The sequence below is a fragment of the Bufo bufo genome, chromosome 2, assembly GCF_905171765.1.
Source record: "Bufo bufo chromosome 2, aBufBuf1.1, whole genome shotgun sequence".
Lineage (NCBI taxonomy): Eukaryota > Metazoa > Chordata > Amphibia > Anura > Bufonidae > Bufo > Bufo bufo.
The window spans coordinates 4,255,018-4,278,188 of NC_053390.1; the positions used below are offsets into that span (position 1 = coordinate 4,255,018).

General features: G+C 44.9%; 1 protein-coding gene across 1 annotated transcript in view; it reads right to left on the reverse strand.

Moving 5' to 3' along the window:
- LOC120991958 (receptor-type tyrosine-protein phosphatase kappa-like) overlaps positions 1-23,171 on the reverse strand; it is a 307,712-nt gene that overhangs the window by 125,665 nt on the left and 158,876 nt on the right. The window contains exon 9 of the mRNA XM_040420706.1: positions 964-1,227. Coding sequence (XP_040276640.1) covers positions 964-1,227 — 264 coding nt within the window. The remainder of the gene's footprint in view (positions 1-963; positions 1,228-23,171) is intronic.

Consider the following 23,171-nt stretch of genomic DNA (forward strand, 5'->3'; position numbering starts at 1 on the left):
CTCTGTCAGCAGGATAAGTCACTCTCATCATCTCCCAGCTATGACAGCAAGATGGGCTGGACGCGTTCCCCTTTGGATTCAGGGCTTTGTATGGGTGGGCTCTTTTTCTTATACTTTCCTACATGAATATCGTGGGAGTTCATGTCCACCATTGGTTTATATGGCTGTGCACTTTAGTGCTGGCTGTAGATGGCCACTTACCTACTTACCTACCGCAGTTCGGCACCATTGTGATTTGGGCCATATGTAATAGTGTGAGCACATCACCATCATTCTCATATAGTAACCTTATAAAGGCTATATAGATATGGTTGATGCTGTCTATATGCACTTTAGATGATAGATCCCTTACATGGATTACATATATACATTCTGTGCACGTGCGTTGATACGGTTTAAATTCACTTTTTTTATTGATATTATGTTGGGTTTCAGAACTGATGGGGATGAAATGCATTATTTATCCGAGTTGTTACGGTCCCATCCATATATAACTTGCATGTAAATGATGTACCTGACGATATATTGTATAATCCTGCGTCACTTTTGAAGATATATTCCCTTGGGTTAAGCGTTCTTCTTGTAATGTCTCTCATTTTAATGATGCATTAATAAAGTACATATTTTGAGACATTTGGGCTTGTGCACCATGTTTTGGTAGGTTGCATTATTGGTTTAGTGTCGCCCCTATGTACTTTTTCCCAGATGCCGTCCCTTGTGGTGCCCACTTGCCATGCAATTGGCCTAAAATTGTCAGCAGGATATAGCACTCCCATCATCCCCCTATTTGTATACAGGATATATCACTTTAATCATCCGGGGCTGAGTGCACAAGGTTATTACCCCCATCCTCCCACAGCCCTGCACATTGTGGGATCTGATGATTGTCCGGCTCCTCCTGATCTCTTGTGAGATGACCTATGGAGGAGGACATTGCCGGTACATTGTACAGCGGAGTCTCACCTGATTCAGCAGTTGTGATATAGAACGTCTGTAGAGGCCGCCATGGCTGACCAGTGTGGTATACTGTGATTGTATATTGTGTGAATGGATCCAGGTCGGAGAAGGTCACGTCTCCAGCACCATATGTACATCCTTTATAGACTTTTCCATGGTACACACAGGTGGATACAGGAGATGTCCGGGCGTCCCTGCAGCGGTCTGGGGTGCACACAATGCTCAGGATGATGCTGCTCGGGGTCACACTTTTCTTGGTCACTTTGACTCCTAAGAAGAAATGGAGAAATATTGTTAATAAGATTTTCCACAATCCACAGAGGAAACGTACGGCACGTAACATTCTCACTGCACGTGTGTGACGTGTGGACCCCCCGTCTGTCTGCACCGACCTCTCATCTCTGTCACCTTTCTTCAGTATCAGGGATAACTCCCATTCGATCCGGTGCTGGGTTTGGCGCTAACACCAGTCCACACTGATAGGATGCGCCCCACTCTTCTGATTAACTATTAATGCCTGTACCAGTAACGTCTGATTTTAACTCCGAAACTGAGCACTGGATTAACCCCTAATGACCAGGGCTGAAAAAGCCTTAATGACCGGCATTTTTTATTTTTTTGCCCTCTTTGCATTTCGGCTGCCATGATGGTTTTATTTTTTTTATGCGGGAAAAATTGCATTGTTTGGGAGTATGTAAAAAGTATGATGAAATTTGTGTTATTTTTGGTCTTTTTTTGCTATGCTGTTCATGTTTCACACTAATTAAGCTGATAAATGAGTTCTTCAGGTCGTTACAGTTGTGTGGATACCGAATATGTGTAGTTTTTGTTTTTATTTAATGTGTGCACAATAAAATGTATTTTATACTAAATAATTTTTGTTGTTTTTTGCAGATTTTTTTTCTAAATCCCCTTATGAGATTACTATTTTATACCTCCAGACTTACTGGTATAATGAGTTAGTATACTCCTGTGGGTACTTTCATATCCTTTGTCACCAGAGGATGCACTTCATTTATGATAAGGTGCAGGCCTCATGATAAATATGCGCATCTTCTGGCCGTCTGTGGGCCTGTGGTTAAATCTACTCCAGCTCGTAGGTGGATTCGATTTAGGTTGTCATTTATGTCAGTGATGGCTCCGGCCACACTATTCCTTTTCCTGCCCCCACCAATCCTCCTTTTTAGAAAGTGGCGAGGTCAGCATAGTGGTATTTAGAAAGTCACAAACCGTGGGTCACTGTAAATGCCTCCTGATGTCTCTCTGACACAGGCTGCTTTTTGGGCAGCATTAGTGTCCTAAGGGCTCATGCACACGAGCGTATATATTCTTTCCGTGTCCGTTCTATTTTTTTGGCGGACCATATATGGCACCATTCATTTCAATGGGTCCACCCAAAAAAAACGGAAGTTACTCCGTGTGCATTCTGTTTCCGTATGTCCGTATTTCCATTCCGCAAAAAAATAGAACATGTCCTATTATTGTCCGCATTACAGACAAGGATAGCACTGTTCTATCAGGGGCCAGCTGCTCCATTCCACAAATACGGAATGCACACATACGTCATCCGTATTTTTTGCGGATCCGTTATTGGCGAACCGCAAAATACATACGGTCGTGTGCATGAGGCCTAACAGTGAGATACCTGGACAAACAACCCTGAGGTCCTTTGTAGGCTCTTAGGGCTGACTGCAGACGCCTCTTTGATCATACTTCGGGCATGTTCTGCGGCAATCAAAGGCCCCAGCTATGAAGCAGGAGCCCACGCTAAGAACCTGAGCTGTTAGTAGCAACTGGTATTTGTTGCAAGAGCGCTCCGAGAGCTTGCAAACCCCCTCTACTATAGCAACGGCAAAAGACGCCACTGCACACCGAGGACTTGCACTGTCTGCTGACAAAAGACAGTGGTGGTTATTAAGGGGTTAAATCGGATTAATTTAGTTCACAAGGCGCGGAGCCTGGTCACAGGAGGAGCAGGGACACACTGCAGGTGAGCTTGTTTCTCTTCAGCATTCTGAGGATAAATTCAAGTGTGTCGTTATCCTTTTTGTGCATTTTTTTAAACTTTTGTTCTAAAATGACAAAGTGCAATTTTTTTTTTAAATGTGCCAAAACCTTAACAACAACTGCAATAAGACAACACGTGAAGCCGGCACACATATACACCTGCATCTAGAAAACCTCCAAAACTATATAGATAACAAACCCTGGATCCTTCACCAATAGAGTTTCATCTCTACAGAGTCTCCCCCATGCCTTACTTCATCTGACTGGATCTACAAGTTCAGAAGATGGAGGTTGAATAGAAGACACAGTGATGGTGATGGAGCCAAAATGATCAGCTAGGTACATTTTCTCCTTGGCTTGTGTCCTTAGACCCTCAGATTTTGTAGTCTCTTGTATTTAGGATCATCCAGACTTGTCTTGTTCTGAGAACCTCTAATTTTGATCCTGTAATGAATCTTTCTTCCATTTTGACTCTGATCTTTCTGTGATTAGCCTATGTATGGGAAATGTCCTCCATTCTTCCTCTCCACAGTTTGATTCATGCCTGGTGTCTTCTAGTTCTGTGTCCCATAAAGCTTATAGGTCCTGTATTCCTCTTCATTGCCTTTGTTTCAGGGAACTCCTGAACGGTTGTGACACTTACGCCTTTTCTGATTCTTTTCTCCTCCTTATTGTGTTTGAAAGTGGTGGTGGCCCCTTACTCAGAAAATTGTTTGTCTTACAAATTGAAAGAGTTTTTAACATGTAGGCCTGACACGATAACCCAGTCAAGGATGGAGGACTAATGGGAGAGAACTCAGCACATTAAAGGAACAGAGCTTTTCTCTGGTTGGGGTACAAAACTTACAATAGCACTTGGCTTAGTGGTTACAGTTTCAGACAGACTCTCAGCTTGTTGGTTGCGGTCTCTTTGGTACATATGACTTTATGGTTCAGTCTCTGATCAGCTCACAGAAGTCGTAATACTTAGTTTATTCAGAACCATATTGTCCTGGTCACTCTCAGCCTCTGGGCACAATTACAGACAAAGGTCACTCTGCTTGCACCCAACCACAGTCCAGGAACACGCAGGAAGTCCTCCTAAACTGCTTGTAGAATACGCAGAACATTTTCTGGTCATTGGAATCAAAACACTGGAAGCAATCCACGACTGTTCAGTAGGAAAAAGGTCATTCCCTTATCACCAGAAAATGGTGGCAGGACTCATCTTTTCTACAGAAGCCTGCTCAGAGGTCTCTGTTCTGTGAGATACTTCTCCTGTACCTGGCAGGTTCTCTGTACTCTACAAAACTCTAGACCATGATGTACACCAGAAAACCTCATTATATACTGTAGTCTTGTTCCACAAGGGCCCATGAGACACCACTCTACTGCATTCACACATTTTAATAACTTTTAAAGGAACAGTGCCTGCAAATGTTGGCAACACATTGACATAAGGTGAACACAGGGTGAATGTCCAGTTAACATCACTGGTGCACCCAGTAGTTCAAGTGCAATAGAGTGTATGGGGAGCTGGTCAATGTTCTTCTCAGCTTATGCAGGAGAACCCCTTACAATATGAACTACATACAGGGCCCCTGAGGGTCCTGGAGAATCTCCTTAGAGATGCACACTGAGCTAAAACAACATCACATACATGGACAAATACAAGAAGAAAGTTACAAAGAATCCAACAATGCATCACCTGCATTTTCACACTGATCCTGAGCAGAGGAGCCCTGCCCAAAACTTTCCTCCATGTAAGTCTTGTGTACATTTGTATGAAGTCAGGTTTATGAGGTTCCTTTGCCTGTGAAGCTGAGACATTTTCTGGCTTTGTTCAATTGGATACATCAGGGTTAACAATCCTGACTCTGATCTTATAGGAAGCTATGAGATGGACTTAGGTCTGCCCCTAGTTCAGTTTAGAGTGTGTTTAGTGCTAGCTGAGGAAGTGAGAGGAGCTACATGTGCTTATGCCTTGGTGCTTTGCATCAAGAAAGAGAGCGAGAAAGAGAGAGAGAGAGAGAAAGAGTGAGAGGAAGAACTAGAAGGTCCAAAATCTGCAGAGCAAAGCACTGAAGTCAGTCAGTAAGGTATTTGCTGATAGAGACTTTACTGCAGTGAGAGGAGCATTCTTAATACAGCCTTCACGTTTTATCATGACCTAGCCAGCCGTACATTAATCCTGTACCCCTCAGCTGGGAATACAGTCAGCATTGCAAAAGTAACATTTCCAGCCATAGATTCTGCAGAGAGAGACAAAGGAAAGGAGTACTACAACCCACATACATGTGAATTGTTTGGAACAGTGTTTGATACTATATATACTACTATTCCCATTCTGCACTTAAGTAAACAGAGACTTCTTTATTTTGTATGTACAATCAGCCTGGTTACTGACTCCAGCATCATACACCGGCCACTGCACCTACACATTTTGCCTTGTGCTCATACAATGCTCATAACTAAAGATGAGTGAATCGAAATTGACGAAGTGGAATTTGATCCGAATTTGAGGAAAAATTCTATTTGCACCGAATCTGAATTTTCTCACTCTTCGTGGTAACGAATCACATTTTTTACTAAAATGGCTGCTGCACGTGTTAGGACATGGAGAAAGGAACTCTGGGAACGATGGATCATCCACAATGCCATGCATGCAGCCAACCCTGTGATGTCATAGCCCTATAAATACCCTCAGCCATTTTGGATTCTGCAATTTTTCATTGTACTTAGTGCAGGGAGAGACGTCAGCAGGCGCTAGGGACAGTGCTAGGAAAGACTTCATTGTGCTGAAAAAACAATTTACAAGTTCAGGGAAAGATAATTCAAGGTGTAGCGAAAGGATAGGGAGGCATCATTCCACAGTATTGAAGCAGAACAGGGTCCAATAGGGGAGTGTACAGCCTGGGTAATAGGAGCGATTCTATTACACCTTACTGCACTGACTGGGGATCCAAATTGCCATTATACAGCTACTTTTAGGTTTGCAACAGATGATACCTCTGTAATTGCAGCAAACCTTGCTTGTTATTGGGGTGCAAGTTCTGTGATACAGCCATTTATGGGGTGTATTAATAGGAAAGATATGTATGTCCTATTAGCTGTTCTCCGATGCATTTGAATTGTTATACAGTTTATTTTGGGGTGTATTAGTATAAAAAAAGTACATGTTATTTGGTGTTCTGCAGTACAGTTACATTGTACTACACATTTTTTTGGGGGTGTTTTAATAGTATAAAAAGTACGTCTTAGTTTTCCCCACGCCTGCACAACGGCACCACCCAGATGGTACCATGCCTCCCCAGGGGCAGGAAACAATCCAGAGACCAGCGCTTTAAAAGCCTCCTCCCTCTTACCTTCTCCAGTTGTTCCCTGTCCCTTGGGATGCAGGTGTGGATCAGCACTGGAGATCGCAGAAGCCTTTAGGTTTGTTAACCCCGGAAGGTTCCAAGAGGGCTTCTTCAGGAGGAGGTACACGGGGCTATGTACTGGGCTCTCCTTTCCTCTTGATATAAGTTAAGTGGCTGCCGGCATCCCCAGGCTTTCATATGCCTCCTCAGCTTCACGAAGGCAGAGGATTGGGGGCATTCCCATGGCTGGGGAAGCCTCCGTTCAGCATGCAGGACATGCGTCTGACGTCGGTCTCAGGAGAGGCGCTACATTTTAAAAGAATAATCTCAGCTTTCGCAAGATGGTGTGTGCAGCCGACTGCCAGCATGTCTATGCCAGAAAGTGATTCCTCTCGCAAATCCATGGATCCCCTGTGGCCTTCCAGCCCGGTAAGCCTCTTCTCTCTGTCTGGAGCCTGTATTTTTTCACTCACTATGTTTGGGTGCAGGTGGGAGTCTTTCCCTTTTGGTGGCGGCCCTCTATTCAGGACAATTTTTTGCCTGATTTTAATTATACCCAATACTTATCTTAGGGGAAGGAGAGTGTTAAAACAAGTGGAGAGCCGTCACAAAAGAGGAGATGCCCCTTATGTAAAAGAACCCTTTCTGCTTCATATAAGAAATCATTATGTACAAAATGTACTGAAAAAATGGTGTCTGATGAATCCCCTTCACTGGTAAAAAATATCAGTGCGCTAATAAAAGAAGAAGTAGGAGCGCCTATTAAAGCAAAGCTGGCTTTGGCCCCTTCTGGACCTTCCACCTCTAAGGCCCTGTCCTCTCCACCTGAACAAAAAGATTCAGATTCAGATAAGGGATTATTGTCATCTGACTTGGGCTCCAGCCTTTCAGAAGACACGTCGGGTCGGCCGTTATGCTCCATTGAGGAAACTGAGTCACTTCTAAAAAACATTAGGGGCACTATAAATCTTAAAAATCAAAAGAAACCGTGTCTGTACAAGTTCAAATGTCTTTGGGGTTGGCAGATAAGAGGAAAAGCTTATCCTTAATGAATGGAAAGATCCAAAAAAAAGCAGACTACATCCAGCGTATCCAAAAGGAAGTACCAGTTTGGGATAAGATGCCTAAAGTAGATGCCCCGGTGGCGAAAATTTCAAAAAAGTCTGCACTTCCATTCGAGGACTTAGGTCTTTTGTAAGAACCAATGGACAAAAAGGGAGAGTCTCTGCTTAAGAAGACTTGGAAGTCCTCTACCGCCATCTTACGCCAGGCATTGCTGCTACATATATGGCCCGAACCCTGTCTCTTTGGCTGTCCCAGCTGGAGGAACACCAGGAGTCAGGTACTTCTAGGGAAAATATTTTAGCCTCTATCTCTATTCTCAAACAGGCATCTAATTTTCTGGCCGACACTTCAGCAGATGTGGTGAAGTTAGCATCTATATCTGCTGCTTTATCTAATTCTTCCAGAAGAGCCATATGGCTTAGAACATGGTCAGGAGATGCTGCCTCCAAAAACAGACTTTGTTCAATCCCGTGTGAGGGAGACAGACTGTTTGGTAGGGTGTTGGATGATATATTATAAAAAGCTGCTGATAAGAAAAAAGGGTTCCCTACAGAATCTAAATATTTCCACCAAAGATGGTCATTTTGAGGCCAAAGACGTTCTAGGTTTGACCAGAAGAAAAAAGATTCAGGGTCCTCCTGGCAGCCTAAAGGAAAGAGCAGTTTTTTTTTGTTCAACCAGGAAAAGTCCTCTTGCTAGCAGAATGCTTGGGTGTATAGGGAGAGGAATTACCAGTAGAAAGAGGGAGGTGCTCATGCCGCTCTACAGAGCACTAGTGAGACCTCATTTGGAGTATTGTGCTCAGTACTGGAGACCATATCTCCAGAAGGATATTGATACTTTGGAGAGAGTTCAGAGAAGAGCTACTAAACTGGTACATGGATTGCAGGATAAAACTTACCAGGAAAGATTAAAGGACCTTAACATGTATAGCTTGGAAGAAAGACGAGACAGAGGGGATATGATAGAAACTTTTAAATACATAAAGGGAATCAACAAGGTAAAAGAGGAGAGAATATTTAAAAGAAGAAAAACTGCTACAAGAGGACATAGTTTTAAATTAGAGGGGCAAAGGTTTAAAAGTAATATCAGGAAGTATTACTTTACTGAGAGAGTAGTGGATGCATGGAATAGCCTTCCTGCAGAAGTGGTAGCTGCAAATACAGTGGAGGAGTTTAAGCATGCATGGGATAGGCATAAGGCCATCCTTCATATAAGATAGGGCCAGGGGCTATCCATAGTATTTAGTATATTGGGCAGACTGGATGGGCCAAATGGTTCTTATCTGCCGACACATTCTATGTTTCTATGTTTCTATGTTGTCCTCCAAATTATGCCAGATGTCCTGTGGGAGGAAGACTAAGAAATTTTGTCAGTGCCTGGGAGTTCATTCAGGCATCCCCATGGGTATTATCAGTAATAGAATCAGGGTTACAACTTGAATTTGTAAAACTTTCTCCCAACAGACATTTAATAAACAGAAAACTAAAACAAGAGGACCAAAAAATAATGGATCTTCAGATCTCATTATTGATCAAAAAAGCACTATTGTCCCGGTTCACGAGGAGACAGAAGGGTTCAATTCCTCAATATTCCTGGTTAAGAAACCAAATGGAACTTTCAGAGCGATTATTAATTTAAAGAACCTCAACGAGTATATAACTTACAAAAGGTTCAAAATGGAGACAGTGAAATCCACGATCAACCTGTTGACAAACAGTTGTTTCATGGCCACAGTAGATCTAACCAACGCATACTACCATATCCCAATCCACAAACAATATCAAAAATATTTAAGGATGGCAATATGGTTTTGGAATTTTCTTCACCACTTCCAAGTTCTACCCATTGGCGTCAGTTCAGGGTCTTCACAAAGGTAATAGTAGAGATTTCCGGTTTTCTTCACCAAGCAAGAATCCTGTTCGTTCCATATCTGGATGACCTTTTGATAGCAGCTCCAACAGAAGAATCTTTAAGAGCTCAGCTTCAGGTAGTAATAGACACCTTATCGGAACTGAGTTGGATTCTAAATGTTCAAAAATTAAACCTGGTCCCAGGAAAGATTTTTTTTAGGAATCCTACTAAACTCTTGCCTAATGTCATCCTTCCTTCCAAGAGAAAAACAGATCAGCCTCATAGAGAGCGTAAGAAGATTTCGCCAGACAGAGGTAGTATCTTTCAGGCACTTCATGACCATCCTGGGTCTAATGACAGCTACAATTCCAGTGGTCAAGTGGGCTCAGGCTTACATGAGGACACTTTAGGCATTCCTATTAAAATCTTGGGACAGAAGACAGACTTTCTTAAACAGGAAAGTGAAAATCCCATCTACAGTAAAACAATCGTTGTGATAGTGGTGCAATCAAAAAATCTGTCTCAAAGAGTGGAGTGGTGTTAGCCAGATCAAATAATAATAACAACAGATGCCAGCAGATGGGGATGGGGTGCTCATCTGGAGGAGGCAGTAGCCCAGGGAAATTGGGAGTTGGAACTTTGAGAAGCATCTTCAAACATGAGGGAACTCTAAGCAGTATGGCATGCCTTAAAAGTCTTTTCTCCAAGAATTCAGTCAAGAAATATAAAAATCCTGTCAGACAACACTACAACAGTTGCATATATCAACAGATATGGGGGGACAAGGAGTCGTTCCCTAGCCACAGTGTACCAAAAGATATTCTTATGGGCCGAACAACATCTCAGATCTCTAACAGCCGTTCATGTAAAGGGGAGAGAGAATCTACTGGTGGATTTCCTGAGCAGAGAGAAATTGAAGGAAGGAGAATGGAGTCTAAATCAATCAGTATTCAACACCATTTGTGCAAAAGGGGGAACCCGAGTTGTGGATCTTTTTGCTTCCAGGAAGAACAAAAAAGTAGATGAATTCTTTCTCTCCAGGACCATCCGAACCGAGTAGATGCTCTAGCAAGACCTTGGCCTCGAGGTCTTTTATATGCCATTCCTCCGATCTATCTAATTCCCAGGGTGCTCATAAAAACCCTGGAAGAGAAAGCAAACCTAATCCTAATAGCACCCTTCTGGCCAAAGAGGGCATGGTTTCCCATCCTCAGGAAACTAGCAGGAGAAAATGTTTGGATCCTACCTCCTCGTCTGGATCTTCTGTCCTAGGGCCCAGTACTACACCCGAGCGAACCTCATCTTCGCTTAACGGCCTAGAAGTTGAACAAGCCATCTTGAAGCAAAAAGGCCTATCGGACTCAGTAATCACTACCCTATTGAGCAGCAGAAAGCCGGTGACTTCAAAAATCTACCTTAGATCTTGGAAGGCTTTCCTTCTTTCAGTAAAAGAGACCTGGGATCCGTACATGCCTCCAGATGTCAATCTGGTTTTAAGTTTCTTGCAGTCTGGGCTGGAAAAGGGTCTCAGAGTGAGTACCTTAAAAGGTGGCGGCTCTTAGTGCCTTTATGGGTATAAGACTAGCTGAGTTGGACTTGGTTAAGAGATTACTGAAAGGTGCCAGTAGACTACGTCCCTCTTTCAGATCCTTCGTACCTCAGTAAAAATGGTAACTATTAAAACAGCATTTTTTTTTAGATATTACAACTGCGAGAATAGGAGAAATTCAGGCTTTTTCCATTCTGCGGAAATAAGAAATATAGGACGGCTCACCTTCTCATTGATGATGTATAGGTGCTCCAAACTAGTGTTACACCCTACTCACCAAGTAAAAGAAATTTGCAAAAGTGGATGGGCACTCTGATAGATGGAATCACATATAGGTCAGATTTGTCACTGGAATTTTAATATAAACAATAACACATTATTATAATGCTAGATAGAAGGATCCCTATCAAAGCATGGTATTTCCAAAATGCATCCTATATCAAATATATAAAATGTAAAATAAAATACATAAAATTAAAAAATTAAAAAATAGCTTCCTACTATCTGGGATAAAAATGAAGGGTAAAATCCACATAAACTGACACGTATATCAAGCACTAATCTGCGAGTGGGATAAATCGAACTGATTGCGGTCTTCATGCAGCCTAATGGGTTTTTAGAACCCCTTGGTGCAGGATCGCATATGATCGATAAAAGGCCTAGGAATCTTCCTATATATCGTGGACTATATAGTTCATATGTCTCCAGACATGCGCCGGTCTAAGTCTTGGGACTAGTGGTCACAAGGTACCAGTCTTTGTATTCATATGGATCTTGACAGTGTAAAAAGTCTTATGATATGTCACTTTAATCATAATATCAACAAGTTGTTCTATGAGTTAGATCTTTTGCAGTGAATAATCGATGCTTAAGTAGATTAGTCAGCCTTCAGTATAGAGAGATGGTACTCACGATTCCGCTTTCATTCGTGGCGTCCCACGTGGTATGGCTGGAAGGTAAGCTTACCTACGGCTTTATACACTCTAGGAATCCTTCGCTGTAATCATGTAGCGAGTCTGTATTCCTTCGCTGTAATCATGTAGCGGATCTGTATTCACCTGCTGCTTTATAACGAGATGTTGTTGAATATTCGCGGTCCCAGTAGCTCAGCTTGTTACGTTGTGGATAATCTTTCTTGGGTGTCCCACGTGTCTCAGGGTAGCTGGAGCCCCAGTGTTGGGAATGGGTCGGCTGCGTGCCTGTTCCTATGGGAATGTCGATTCCAGGTTACCGCTATCAGGTACCTTTAGTGAAGCGCTTCACTTGTTGATAACTCAGTCAGTATGAGCAAGCATATGTCCGGCTATTCAATCTGATGACCGAGTATGTCGTCCATGCCAGACGCGTTTCGGGGACTTTGCTGTCTCCTTCCTCAGTGGCTATTTTTCCATTCTGCCCCTGTATTTAACAATTTTAGAGGATAGTATTGTTTTAAGACACTCTCCAAAATTCCTCCCCAAAGTAGTGTCTAAGTTCTATTGTCAACAGGAAATTTCTTTACCTTCCTTCTCTCCACAGGCAGTATCGGAGAAAGAGAAATGTTTCCATAATGTAGACGTCAGAAGAAGTGTCTTACAATGTCTGGAATCCACAAGGCCCTTCAGGAAATTGGAACAATTACTGATCCAGTATCTGGGGGGCAAACCAAGGGAAGTCTGCTAGCAAGACTTCCATTGCCCGCGCGATCAAATACTGTATTACTATGTGTTATGATATTAAGGACATCTCTCCTCCGGCGGGATTGAGGGCTCATTCTACTAGGGCAGTAGCCACTTCCTGGGCAGAGGGGGCCTCGGCTTCGCTTGAGGCGATCTGTTGAGCAGCCACCTGGTCGAGTCCTTTGACCTTCTTTAGACATTACAGGCTTGATGAACTCTTTAACAGAGATCTGACCTTTGGTAGGAAAGTGGTATCTGCTGTTGTCCCTCCCTAGATTATTTCTCTGTTAGTCCTCCGGGTGGTGCCGTTGTGGAGGCTTGGGGAAAAGATGATAATTACTTACCGGTAATTGGATTTTACTTTAGCCTCCACAATGGCACAGTTTTTTCCCACCCTTAAGAATTCTCTGGGATAGAGATTTATTTTGACTAGTTATATTGTCTTTTCATATACAGAGTTTTGTGTCTTTATAGATATGATAAATATCTTTATAAAACTTTTGTTTTGGCATCCAATTTTCGAGTCCTAGGTTATTAACTGGAGAAGGTAAGAGGGAGGAGGCTTTTAAAGCGATGGTCTCTGGGTTGTTTCCTGTATAAAAAGTATGTTTTATTTGTCGTTCTGCGGTGCAGTTACATTGTACTAAAGCCCTTTTTTAGGGTGTATTAGTGTAAAAAAAGTACGTCTTATTTGCCGTTCTGCGGTGCAGTAACATTGTACTGCGGCCTTTTTTGTGGTGTATTAGTGGAAAAAACAAGTACTTTTTTTTGCCACTCTGCGGTCAAGTTACATTGTTCTACAGCTTTTTTGGGGTGTATAAATCTCCTTTTAATTGTTGTAGATTGCCAAAAAACGTAATTTGGGGGATAGATTGGTTAAATCTGACGTAGGTAGTGCCAAGACCAGTGTGAGAGCAATGTGTGGCGCCACACGGACTGGCTGCTACCCATGTTATCACTGCATCAATTGCAACCTCATGATGAAAGGGAACACGTTCTTTAATCCGGCTACTAACAGAATGGTTAATATCACCCAATATTTGACGTGTGATTCGTCCTACGTGGTCTACCAGTTGACATGCCCTTGTGGCAAGTGGTATGTTGGGGAGACCACGTGGGACGTGAAGACACGGTTACATCAACACCGGTATTCCATCCGGAAGGAAAAGATGGATTTACCGGTGTCTAAACACTTCAAAGAAGCAGGACACACACAGAAAGATCTAAGGTTCCGCATATTGGAACAGATAGAATTGGTAAGGCGTGGGGGGGATAGAAAAGCCCTCCTCAAAAAGCGAGAGCTATTCAAGGTTTTTAGAGTAAAAATCCAGAAGCCCAACGGGTTGAATGTCGACTTTAGGGTCGAGTAGTGTTGTCTCCTCCGTGTCACGCATGGGTCCTCGCTCCCCTTCTGTAGGTTGAGTGCACATGTGTACATAACAATCAAGTTATTTGATTTGAATTTTTTCTAAAAGATTCTTCCTGTTTTTAGATCTATACATCGATCATGGTCAAGACTGGTGCTCCGTGTGGTGGGAGGGACATCATTGATCCTGGTGGCTACCCACTGTTTCTTTTCACCTCACCCACGCATATGATGGCTCGACTGCTGCTCCGGTACAGATGTAGAGCATGTTCCATGACAGTTCGGAACCTACCCATAGATTATATCTATATGGTTTTTCATCATAAAGTGTCATTACTCTTTTTTTCCTTATTTATCCAGTTCTGGCATCTACACCCTGTGCGCTTGTGTTGTGGGGGGACGGGTGGTTCAATGGAGTGGGGGACGTCTCGCAGGGAGGCCCCTCGCGACGTTGCCACCTCCTCAGTTCGACAGTGGTTAGATCGCTGATGCTGGACACCGATCCCGCTCAATATGCGCACGGAAGGGGGTCAGTGTTGCTAGTTATTAGGTTGATAGGACATCAGGCCCTGGATCGCCACATTTGTTTACTTGTGGGGGCCCAGAGTATACACGTGTTCAGACCTATGCTTTACTATGCGGATTCCTTAGGACAGTCTATGTATTTGCTGACATCCGATCATGTGATTTGCATCACGTGACCAGCGATGGGAGGCCGATACTTGTACATGGACATGCGCACATTGACCGGGAGACAGGCCCGGCCATCTTTGTTGTGGTTGCTGATCAGTTTCTCAGCGCATGTAGCATCGCGCGATCTGACGCCCTCGCGCATGCGCAGAGACTGAACGGGGACGCCGCCGGGATCATGATGCCGGCTCTGCACTGAACATCAGCTGATCGTGAGTTTTTAATGTGGTGATTATGTATAACACACCTGCACCAATTAGGGGTATTTACAGTACTTGCCCTATATTACAATCACTATGTACTTTTATTTGATATTTCACATATGTACTGGATATGGCCCATGCACTTTGTATATTATGCTGAATCATGGATCTTATGTATTTTCCCTTGTATGGATAAATTGTTTTAATTGTATTTTTAATTGATGCACCTTTAAAATGCATGTTTGTAACACATGTGCACATAGCTTGAGAAAGACAGCAACAAGCTGTTGAAACGTCGCTGCTGACTCTGGGTGAATAAACGACACGTTTTCCGTTGACATCCGTGGTGTGCTGCTGGCCTTCTTTGACCTCTATATTGCCTTGGTGCCGGTTCACACTGGCCTGATCTGCACCCGCATTTTTACAGTGTGCTGCATCCTCATTTTCCATAGCATATCCGCAGTTAGTTACCGAGGATCCCTAAACCCGTGGACAATATTCCTGGAAGCCAGATCACTACCTGCAACGACCGAGCTACACGTGGGACGCCACGATACATGCAGTAAAGCCGGCAAGTTCAGCAGAACAGTGAGTAAACCAGGGCTGAATGTATATGCAAGCAGCAATATCTGAGATACTACACAATATATTACAGACCGCAAAAGTTATCGATCCAACTGAGCAAGTACAATTAATCTAATTGAGTATTCTATAAGACTATCAGTATAAACTTATGCACGACTCACCTTGATACGAGTTATTTCACTGGGATCACCACCTATGTATATCAAGGATATATAGAGACTTTACCTTCTATGTGATATATGTCTTTTATATGTATTTTATGGAATTTTGTATTTAACCACAGATTTTTTATCCTTATAATCATTCTAAACTTTTTATCAAATAGATATATTGTCCAAACAATCCTCCATGTGTAACCAAGTGTAGGTGTGCCCTACTACTTTTCCTATTTTATACTTACCTTTTAGAAGATTGGGTGGATCTTTTTCTGTAGGAGCACCCATTTCATATGTTGATTAGTAGGTGAGCCATCTCTACTAACAAATAGATCATCCATGGTACCACAATTTTACTTTGACAAAAGAGACCTGTTTCTTCTGGTTACCTGCTTCATCTACTATTCTGATGCTGCCACCCGCCCAGGGCCGTCTTTGCCGCAGGGCAAAAGGGGCAGCTGCCCCGAGCCCAGTTGCTCCTGGGGGCCCAAGGGAGCTCCGTTTCCCGACGCCCATTCACTAGTCACTAGGTTAAAACATTCAGGCCCTGGGCCCCTGATGTTTTGTCCCAGGCCCCGAATGTCCTGCCTGCCTGCTAGATACAACTGTATTGCCGTACACAGAATGGCAATACAATTGAATCTAATATACACTGTCTGGGAAGAGGTGAAGGACCTGTGGTGACATCACAGGTCATGTGATCAGCAAAACAGGCTGTGATAGGATGACCTGGATGATGTCACCATCATGTGACCAGTGCAGGATTGGACCGGAGTGAATAGGAGAAGGAGCCTAATGCTGATGTCTGTACATGAGGAGAGGTAAGTGAAGGGAGAGGCAGAGGAATGCTGGGAGTTGTAGTTATTTAACTAGGATGTATGTTGGGGCTGAAGGGAGGGATGTTATTGACATGGAACTGTGTGCTTGAGGTGGCTGGGGGAGGGAGAGATGTTATTTACATGGGACTGTATGTTGAATGTGGATGGTGGGGGGGATGATGTTTATGTACATGGGACTTAATGTTTAGGCTACGTTCACACTTGGGTTTGGGGATCCGCTTGTGAGATCCGTTTCAAGGCTCTCACAAACAGCCCCAAATGCATCAGTTTAACCCCAATGCATTCTGAATGGATGCGGATCCATTCAGAATACATTCGTACGGCCCCCCGTTCCGTTTTGGAGGCGGACCCCAAAATGCTGCAAGCAGCGTTTTTGTGTCCGCATGGCCTTGCGGAGCCAAACGGATCCGTCCTGACTTACAATGTAAGTAAATAGGAACGGATCCCTTTGCATTGACACAAAATGGTGCAATTGTAAACGGATCCGTCCCCCATTGACTTTCAATGTAAGTCAGGACGGATCCGTATTGGGACTTAGAAATTCAAATCTAATACAAACGAATCGGTCCTGAACGGATGCATTAGTTTGTATTATCGGTGCGGATCAGTCCTGTACAAGTACACGACAGATCCGCACGAACGCAAGTGTGAAAGTAGCCTTAGGGGGTGATGTTTACATGGGACTGTGCGTTGGAGGCGGCTGGGGAGGAGGTGATGTTATTTACATGGGAATGTAAGGTGGAGGGAGGATTATAACTGCAGGGGGCACTGCAGATCCAGGGGACATTATAGGTGGTCTTATTACTACTGGGGGCTCTATAGGAGGGTCTTATAGATCCGCCTTATATCTAGTAAGCGCACTATGGGGGCCTTATTACTACTGAGGGGTCTGTAGGGAGCTTTATTACCACTGGGGGAACAATAGGGGGCCTTATTTCTACTGGGGGCTCAGTGAGGGTATTATTAATATGGGAGGGCTCATCTAATAATGGGGGCATTGTTGAGGGAGGAGCATTATCACGGTTGGGGCAGTGTTACTTATGAGGGCATTCTAGAAGGGAATTACTATTGGTGGGACTATGAGGAGCACTATTACTATGGGGGGCAGTAATGTTTCTTCAGGATAGTATTTGGGGGTATTGGGGGGGGGGGCAGGGGCGTAACTAAAGGCTCGTGGGCTCCGGTGCAAGAGTTCAGCTTGGGCCCCCCTTCCCTCAGTGCTTTGTGTGTCTTATGTGGCACAAGTGTCTTTGGGCCCCTTCAGGCTCCTGGGCCCGGTAGCGACTGCTACCTCTGCACCCCCTATAGCTACACCCCGGGGGGGGGGGGGGGGGGGTACAGCAAGCAGCAGGATAACACTGTGGGGACTCCAGTTGGGGGATAATGATAGAATGTGAGGAATCTAAGATATCTGTGTGTCACATTCTGCAGAGACGAGGCGGCTGAGAGAAGTTGTCCAGACCGAGTGGAGAAGATGATGAGAGCGAAGATCTACAGAGAGGATGATGACAGAGAGGAGACGTCACCTGGAGGCCCTGGACGTGACAGGTAAGTGCTGCTGTATAGCAAGTACAGCAAAGTGGGGGGGGGGGGGGCGGGATCCAGGGGGCCCAAGTAAATTCTTGCCCAGGGTCCAATCAATATTAAAGACGGCCCTGCACCCGCCTGATGCCACACCTGCTGCCACATGCTCCTACAGCCACCCACCATCTTTAGCTGGTACTGGTATTGCCCCCCACCTCCCTACTATGTCACTGTGATTAAATGGCCAAAGAGAAAGGGGGAGAAGGCGCTCATAAGTGGTGGAGGACAAGATATGTTGTTATCTGCACCTAGCCAGGGTGAGTGGTTACTACTCACCTTGGTTTGGTTGTACTTTATGTAGTACAATTCCGATGGAGGTAAAATCGTAGGGGTGATCTGGGTTGGTGCAGCCGAATATCGTCCAAGTTGACCATGGGCGGGAGCCAAGCCGCCACTTTGGTGCGTATTGTGGTATTTGGGGGGAGCTCGTCTGCACTAGGTTCGTGCGGTGAGCGGATGGACACAAGGCGCAATTCACAACCCAGTTGAGGATACTAAATTTATTTTATTTTTTTTGGTATGCAAAGACGACGCGTTTCGGGGTACGCAGACCCCTTTATCAAGTCTGTATCCTTGTCACCGTAGGCTAAATGGAGGTCACTCTTGTTGGAGATCCCTTTTGGGGGGTGTATGGCGGTCCGCACTGCTTGATGATGCGGCCGATGAGTGTCCTCCTATGGTAGCGCTTCTGCACGTGTAGCCTGCAGGCTACCTCCATTTAGCCTACGGTGACAAGGATACAGACTTGATAAAGGGGTCTGCGTACCCCGAAACGCGTCGTCTTTGCATACCAAAAAAAAATAAAATATATTTCGTATCCTCAACTGGGTTGTGAATTGCGCCTTGTGTCCATCCGCTCACCGCACGAACCTAGTGCAGACGAGCTCCCCCCCAAATACTACTATGTTACTGGGCCACTCTGTGGTCTCCTCTTGCTGCTGCACACCTCACCACTATGTCACTGGGCCACTCTGTGGTCTCTTCATGCTGCTGCCACCTCACCACTCTGTGGTCTCCACATTCTGCTGCCATCTCACCACTCTGTGGTCTCCACATTCTGCTGCCATCTCACCACTCTGTGGTCTCCACATTCTGCTGCCACATCACCACTCTGTGGTCTCCTCATGCTGCTGCCAACTCACCACTATGTCACTGGGCCACTCTGTGGTCTCTTCATGCTGCTGCCACCTCACCACTCTGTGGTCTTCACATGCTGCTGCCAGCTCACCACTATGTCACTGGGCCACTCTTTGGTCTCCTCATGCTGATGCCACCTCACCACTCCATGATTTGGCCACTAGTTTGCCCTTTTGGCCTGGTTGACATAATCATTTATTTGACCTATCTTCTGATCTGTCAGAAGGAAGGTAAAATGAGACGCACAACGGATCCCGTCTATGTAGCAGCTGTAAGGCCTGTATGACGTGGTCCCTATTTTGCATCAGAATTGGCTTATGATTTGGTAGCCAAAAGCAGTAGTGGGTATAAAACACAGATGACGTGAAAATATTCCATCCACGTGTCATCTCTGTTTTGGATCCACTCCTGTATTTTTGGACGGATCAGAGGAAGGGCAAAATAACTTCAACACAAACTTACTGCTGACTCCCTCTCCACGCTGTCGGGGGCTCTATTTGTATAAGAGTTTAATAGAACAGGTTCTGTAGACATCTATGTGGAGTCAGCTGACAGCGGTGTAAAAGGCGTGCGCTTCTTCTTGGCGCTAACATCGACCTGTAAGGCTGAGTTCACACTTCACTTATTTGGGCAGTCACGGGGCCAAAACTGACCAAATAACTCAAGTGTGCAGTGATTCTAAGAGCGACGCCTGTCATCTGCATGTCATACGGACTCACAGTATAATTTCACTACCACAGCAGACTCCCTATGTGTGTTACTGCAAGGCACAGTGTTCTACACCGCTATACAGGCACAGTGTTCTACACCGCTATACAGGCACAGTGTTCTACACCACTATACAGGCACAGTGTTCTACACCGCTATACAGGCACAGTGTTCTACACCGCTATACAGGCACAGTGTTCTACACCACTATACAGGCACAGTGTTCTACACCACTATACAGGCACAGTGTTCTACACCGCTATACAGGCACAGTGTTCTATACCGCTATACAGGCACAGTGTTCTACACCACTATACAGGCACAGTGTTCTACACCGCTATACAGGCACAGTGTTCTACACCGCTATACAGGCACAGTGTTCTACACCACTATACAGGCACAGTGTTCTACACCACTATACAGGCACAGTGTTCTACACCGCTATACAGGCACAGTGTTCTACACCGCTATACAGGCACAGTGTTCTACACCACTATACAGGCACAGTGTACTACACCGCTATACAGGCACAGTGTTCTACACCGCTATACAGGCACAGTGTTCTACACCACTATACAGGCACAGTGTTCTACACCGCTATACAGGCACAGTGTACTACACCGCTATACAGGCACAGTGTTCTACACCGCTATACAGGCACAGTGTTCTACACCGCTATACAGGCACAATGTTCTACACCACTATACAGGCACAGTGTTCTACACCGCTATACAGGCACAGTGTTCTACACCGCTATACAGGCACAGTGTTCTACACCGCTATACAGGCACAGTGTTCTACACCGCTATACAGGCACAGTGTTCTACACCGCTATACAGGCACAGTGTTCTACACCACTATACAGGCACAGTGTACTACACCGCTATACAGGCACAGTGTTCTACACCGCTATACAGGCACAGTGTTCTACACCGCTATACAGGCACAGTGTTCTACACCGCTATACAGGCACAGTGTACTACACCGCTATACAGGCACAGTGTTCTACACCGCTATACAGGCACAGTGTTCTACACCGCTATACAGGCACAGTGTTCTACACCGCTATACAGGCACAGTGTTCTACACCACTATACAGGCACAGTGTTCTACACCACTATACAGGCACAGTGTTCTACACCACTATACAGGCACAGTGTTCTACACCACTATACAGGCACAGTGTTCTACACCACTATACAGGCACAATGTTCTACACCACTATACAGGCACAGTGTTCTACACCGCTATACAGGCACAGTGTTCTACACCACTATACAGGCACAGTGTTCTACACCGCTATACAGGCACAGTGTTCTACACCGCTATACAGGCACAGTGTTCTACACCGCTATACAGGCACAGTGTTCTACACCGCTATACAGGCACAGTGTTCTACACCGCTATACAGGCACAGTGTTCTACACCGCTATACAGGCACAGTGTTCTACACCGCTATACAGGCACAGTGTTCTACACCGCTATACAGGCACAGTGTTCTACACCGCTATACAGGCACAGTGTTCTACACCGCTATACAGGCACAGTGTTCTACACCGCTATACAGGCACAGTGTTCTACACCACTATACAGGCACAGTGCTCTACACCGCTATACAGGCACAGTGTTCTACACCCCTATACAGGCACAGTGTTCTACACCGCTATACAGGCACAGTGTTCTACACCGCTATACAGGCACAGTGTTCTACACCGCTATACAGGCACAGTGTTCTACACCGCTATACAGGCACAGTGTTCTACACCGCTATACAGGCTCTGCAGCCAGGAAATAGCCGTTTTTTAACGCAATTCACCACAAATAAATTTGGGTCGAATTGAATCTTTTTGGCGAGCCGACCGAATCGAATTTTGGAGAAATTCGCTCATCTATACTCATAACACTGAGGTCACCCCAACTACCATCAGACAAGAGCCCCAACATCAGGGTGTGCCCTCCTATCGCTCCTAGGGAGCACCACTGTGAGGATTGCCAGTTACCAAATGCAAATAACTGTTGCAGCCAGAGCCACTACCACTCCCATTCTCAGCTCTGCTCCTCTGGGGCTTGGGGCACAGAGAATAGTAACCTTACAAAAACATTTTGTGTTATACCCTCTTCCCCAAACTAGCATTTAACTATAAGAGCCAGTTCACGTGGAATTTTTTGGCACAGATTATTGTGCATTACTGCCTAAAAATCATATAAAAAAAACTATCTCAAAACAGCTTCATGTGGAAAAAAGAAGCAGTGTGCCTAAAGTTAGGGAGGAATTTGCGCTTAATCTCCAATTTAATTTAATAGGAAGCATCTTTCCACATTTTCTGTGCATTTTTAGGTATGGATTTGTGCCAAACACCACGAGCTCAAAATGCAGTAAACACCCATTGGTTAAAAAAAGGGGGGGAAAAATGCATATAAATCGCTTGAAAATGTGAGAAAAAATTAGCAGAAAAAAAAAGCTTGGATTCCATGCTGAATTTTGTACGCAGATTTTTAAAATCCATTGTGTGAACGTACTGTAAAGGTGCATCTACAAGAGAAGGGGGTGCTGCAACTTGCAGTCCCCAGATTTCTGTGCAGTAAATCCACAGCGGTTTATGTACCGCAATACCCTGCGTGAAACCGCAGAAAATCCTTAGAAAAATCCGCCAGAAATTTGGGGGGACGTTTCCACAAACGGGGGTGGGGGTGGGGGGGGGGGAGGTTACAGGAATCTATAGTCAGTCTATAGTTTAGAGTCGTGAAGATGAGAATTGTAAGGAGAGCGGACATGTGGGAGTAAGGGGATCTCCCCCCTCCTGCAGCAGGAGTCTCCCAAGATAAGCAGCTCATAGATCATCCGGACTCCTTACAGTTTACAGACTGAGTGTTATGAGGGGGTCAACAGCCAAAGACACTCCACCCAAAGGTACCAGAACTGGCAGAAAGTCCAGTAACAAGACCGAAGCCAGTGTCTAGCACAGCAGAGAAAGATAAAGCAAGGGATTCCCGCCTGCCAGTTTACCGCAAAACCCGCTGGAGCCAAGAGAAAGACCACGTGTTGTCTGGATGTAAGTTTGTTCAAGTAAAGCTGTTGAACTTTATAAAGTCTGAACTCTTACTCCTTCAACTATCACTCTCCCCTTTATTGTTATGGAGCCTAACCGTGGGCAGCGACGGTAACCAGGTAGGAGCACCGCGACACACCAAACTAATAAGGCCGCATCACCACTCAGCATTCCTACAACCTGCGACATGATCCTCCCTGGGGGACAGCACGTTGCACATGCACTACTTTTGAGGTGTGGACCGTCAGAAGCCAAGTGAGTGGGTCAGCGTCTGCAGACGGCAGCCACACAGTCGGTGCCCATGCATTGCGGACCACAATTTGCGGTCTGCAGCATGGACACGGACACCGCACGTTTGTGTGGATGTGGCCTTAGGGTTACATGTTTTCCTACATCACTGTTCCAGGCCTTTGTCAAACACACTAA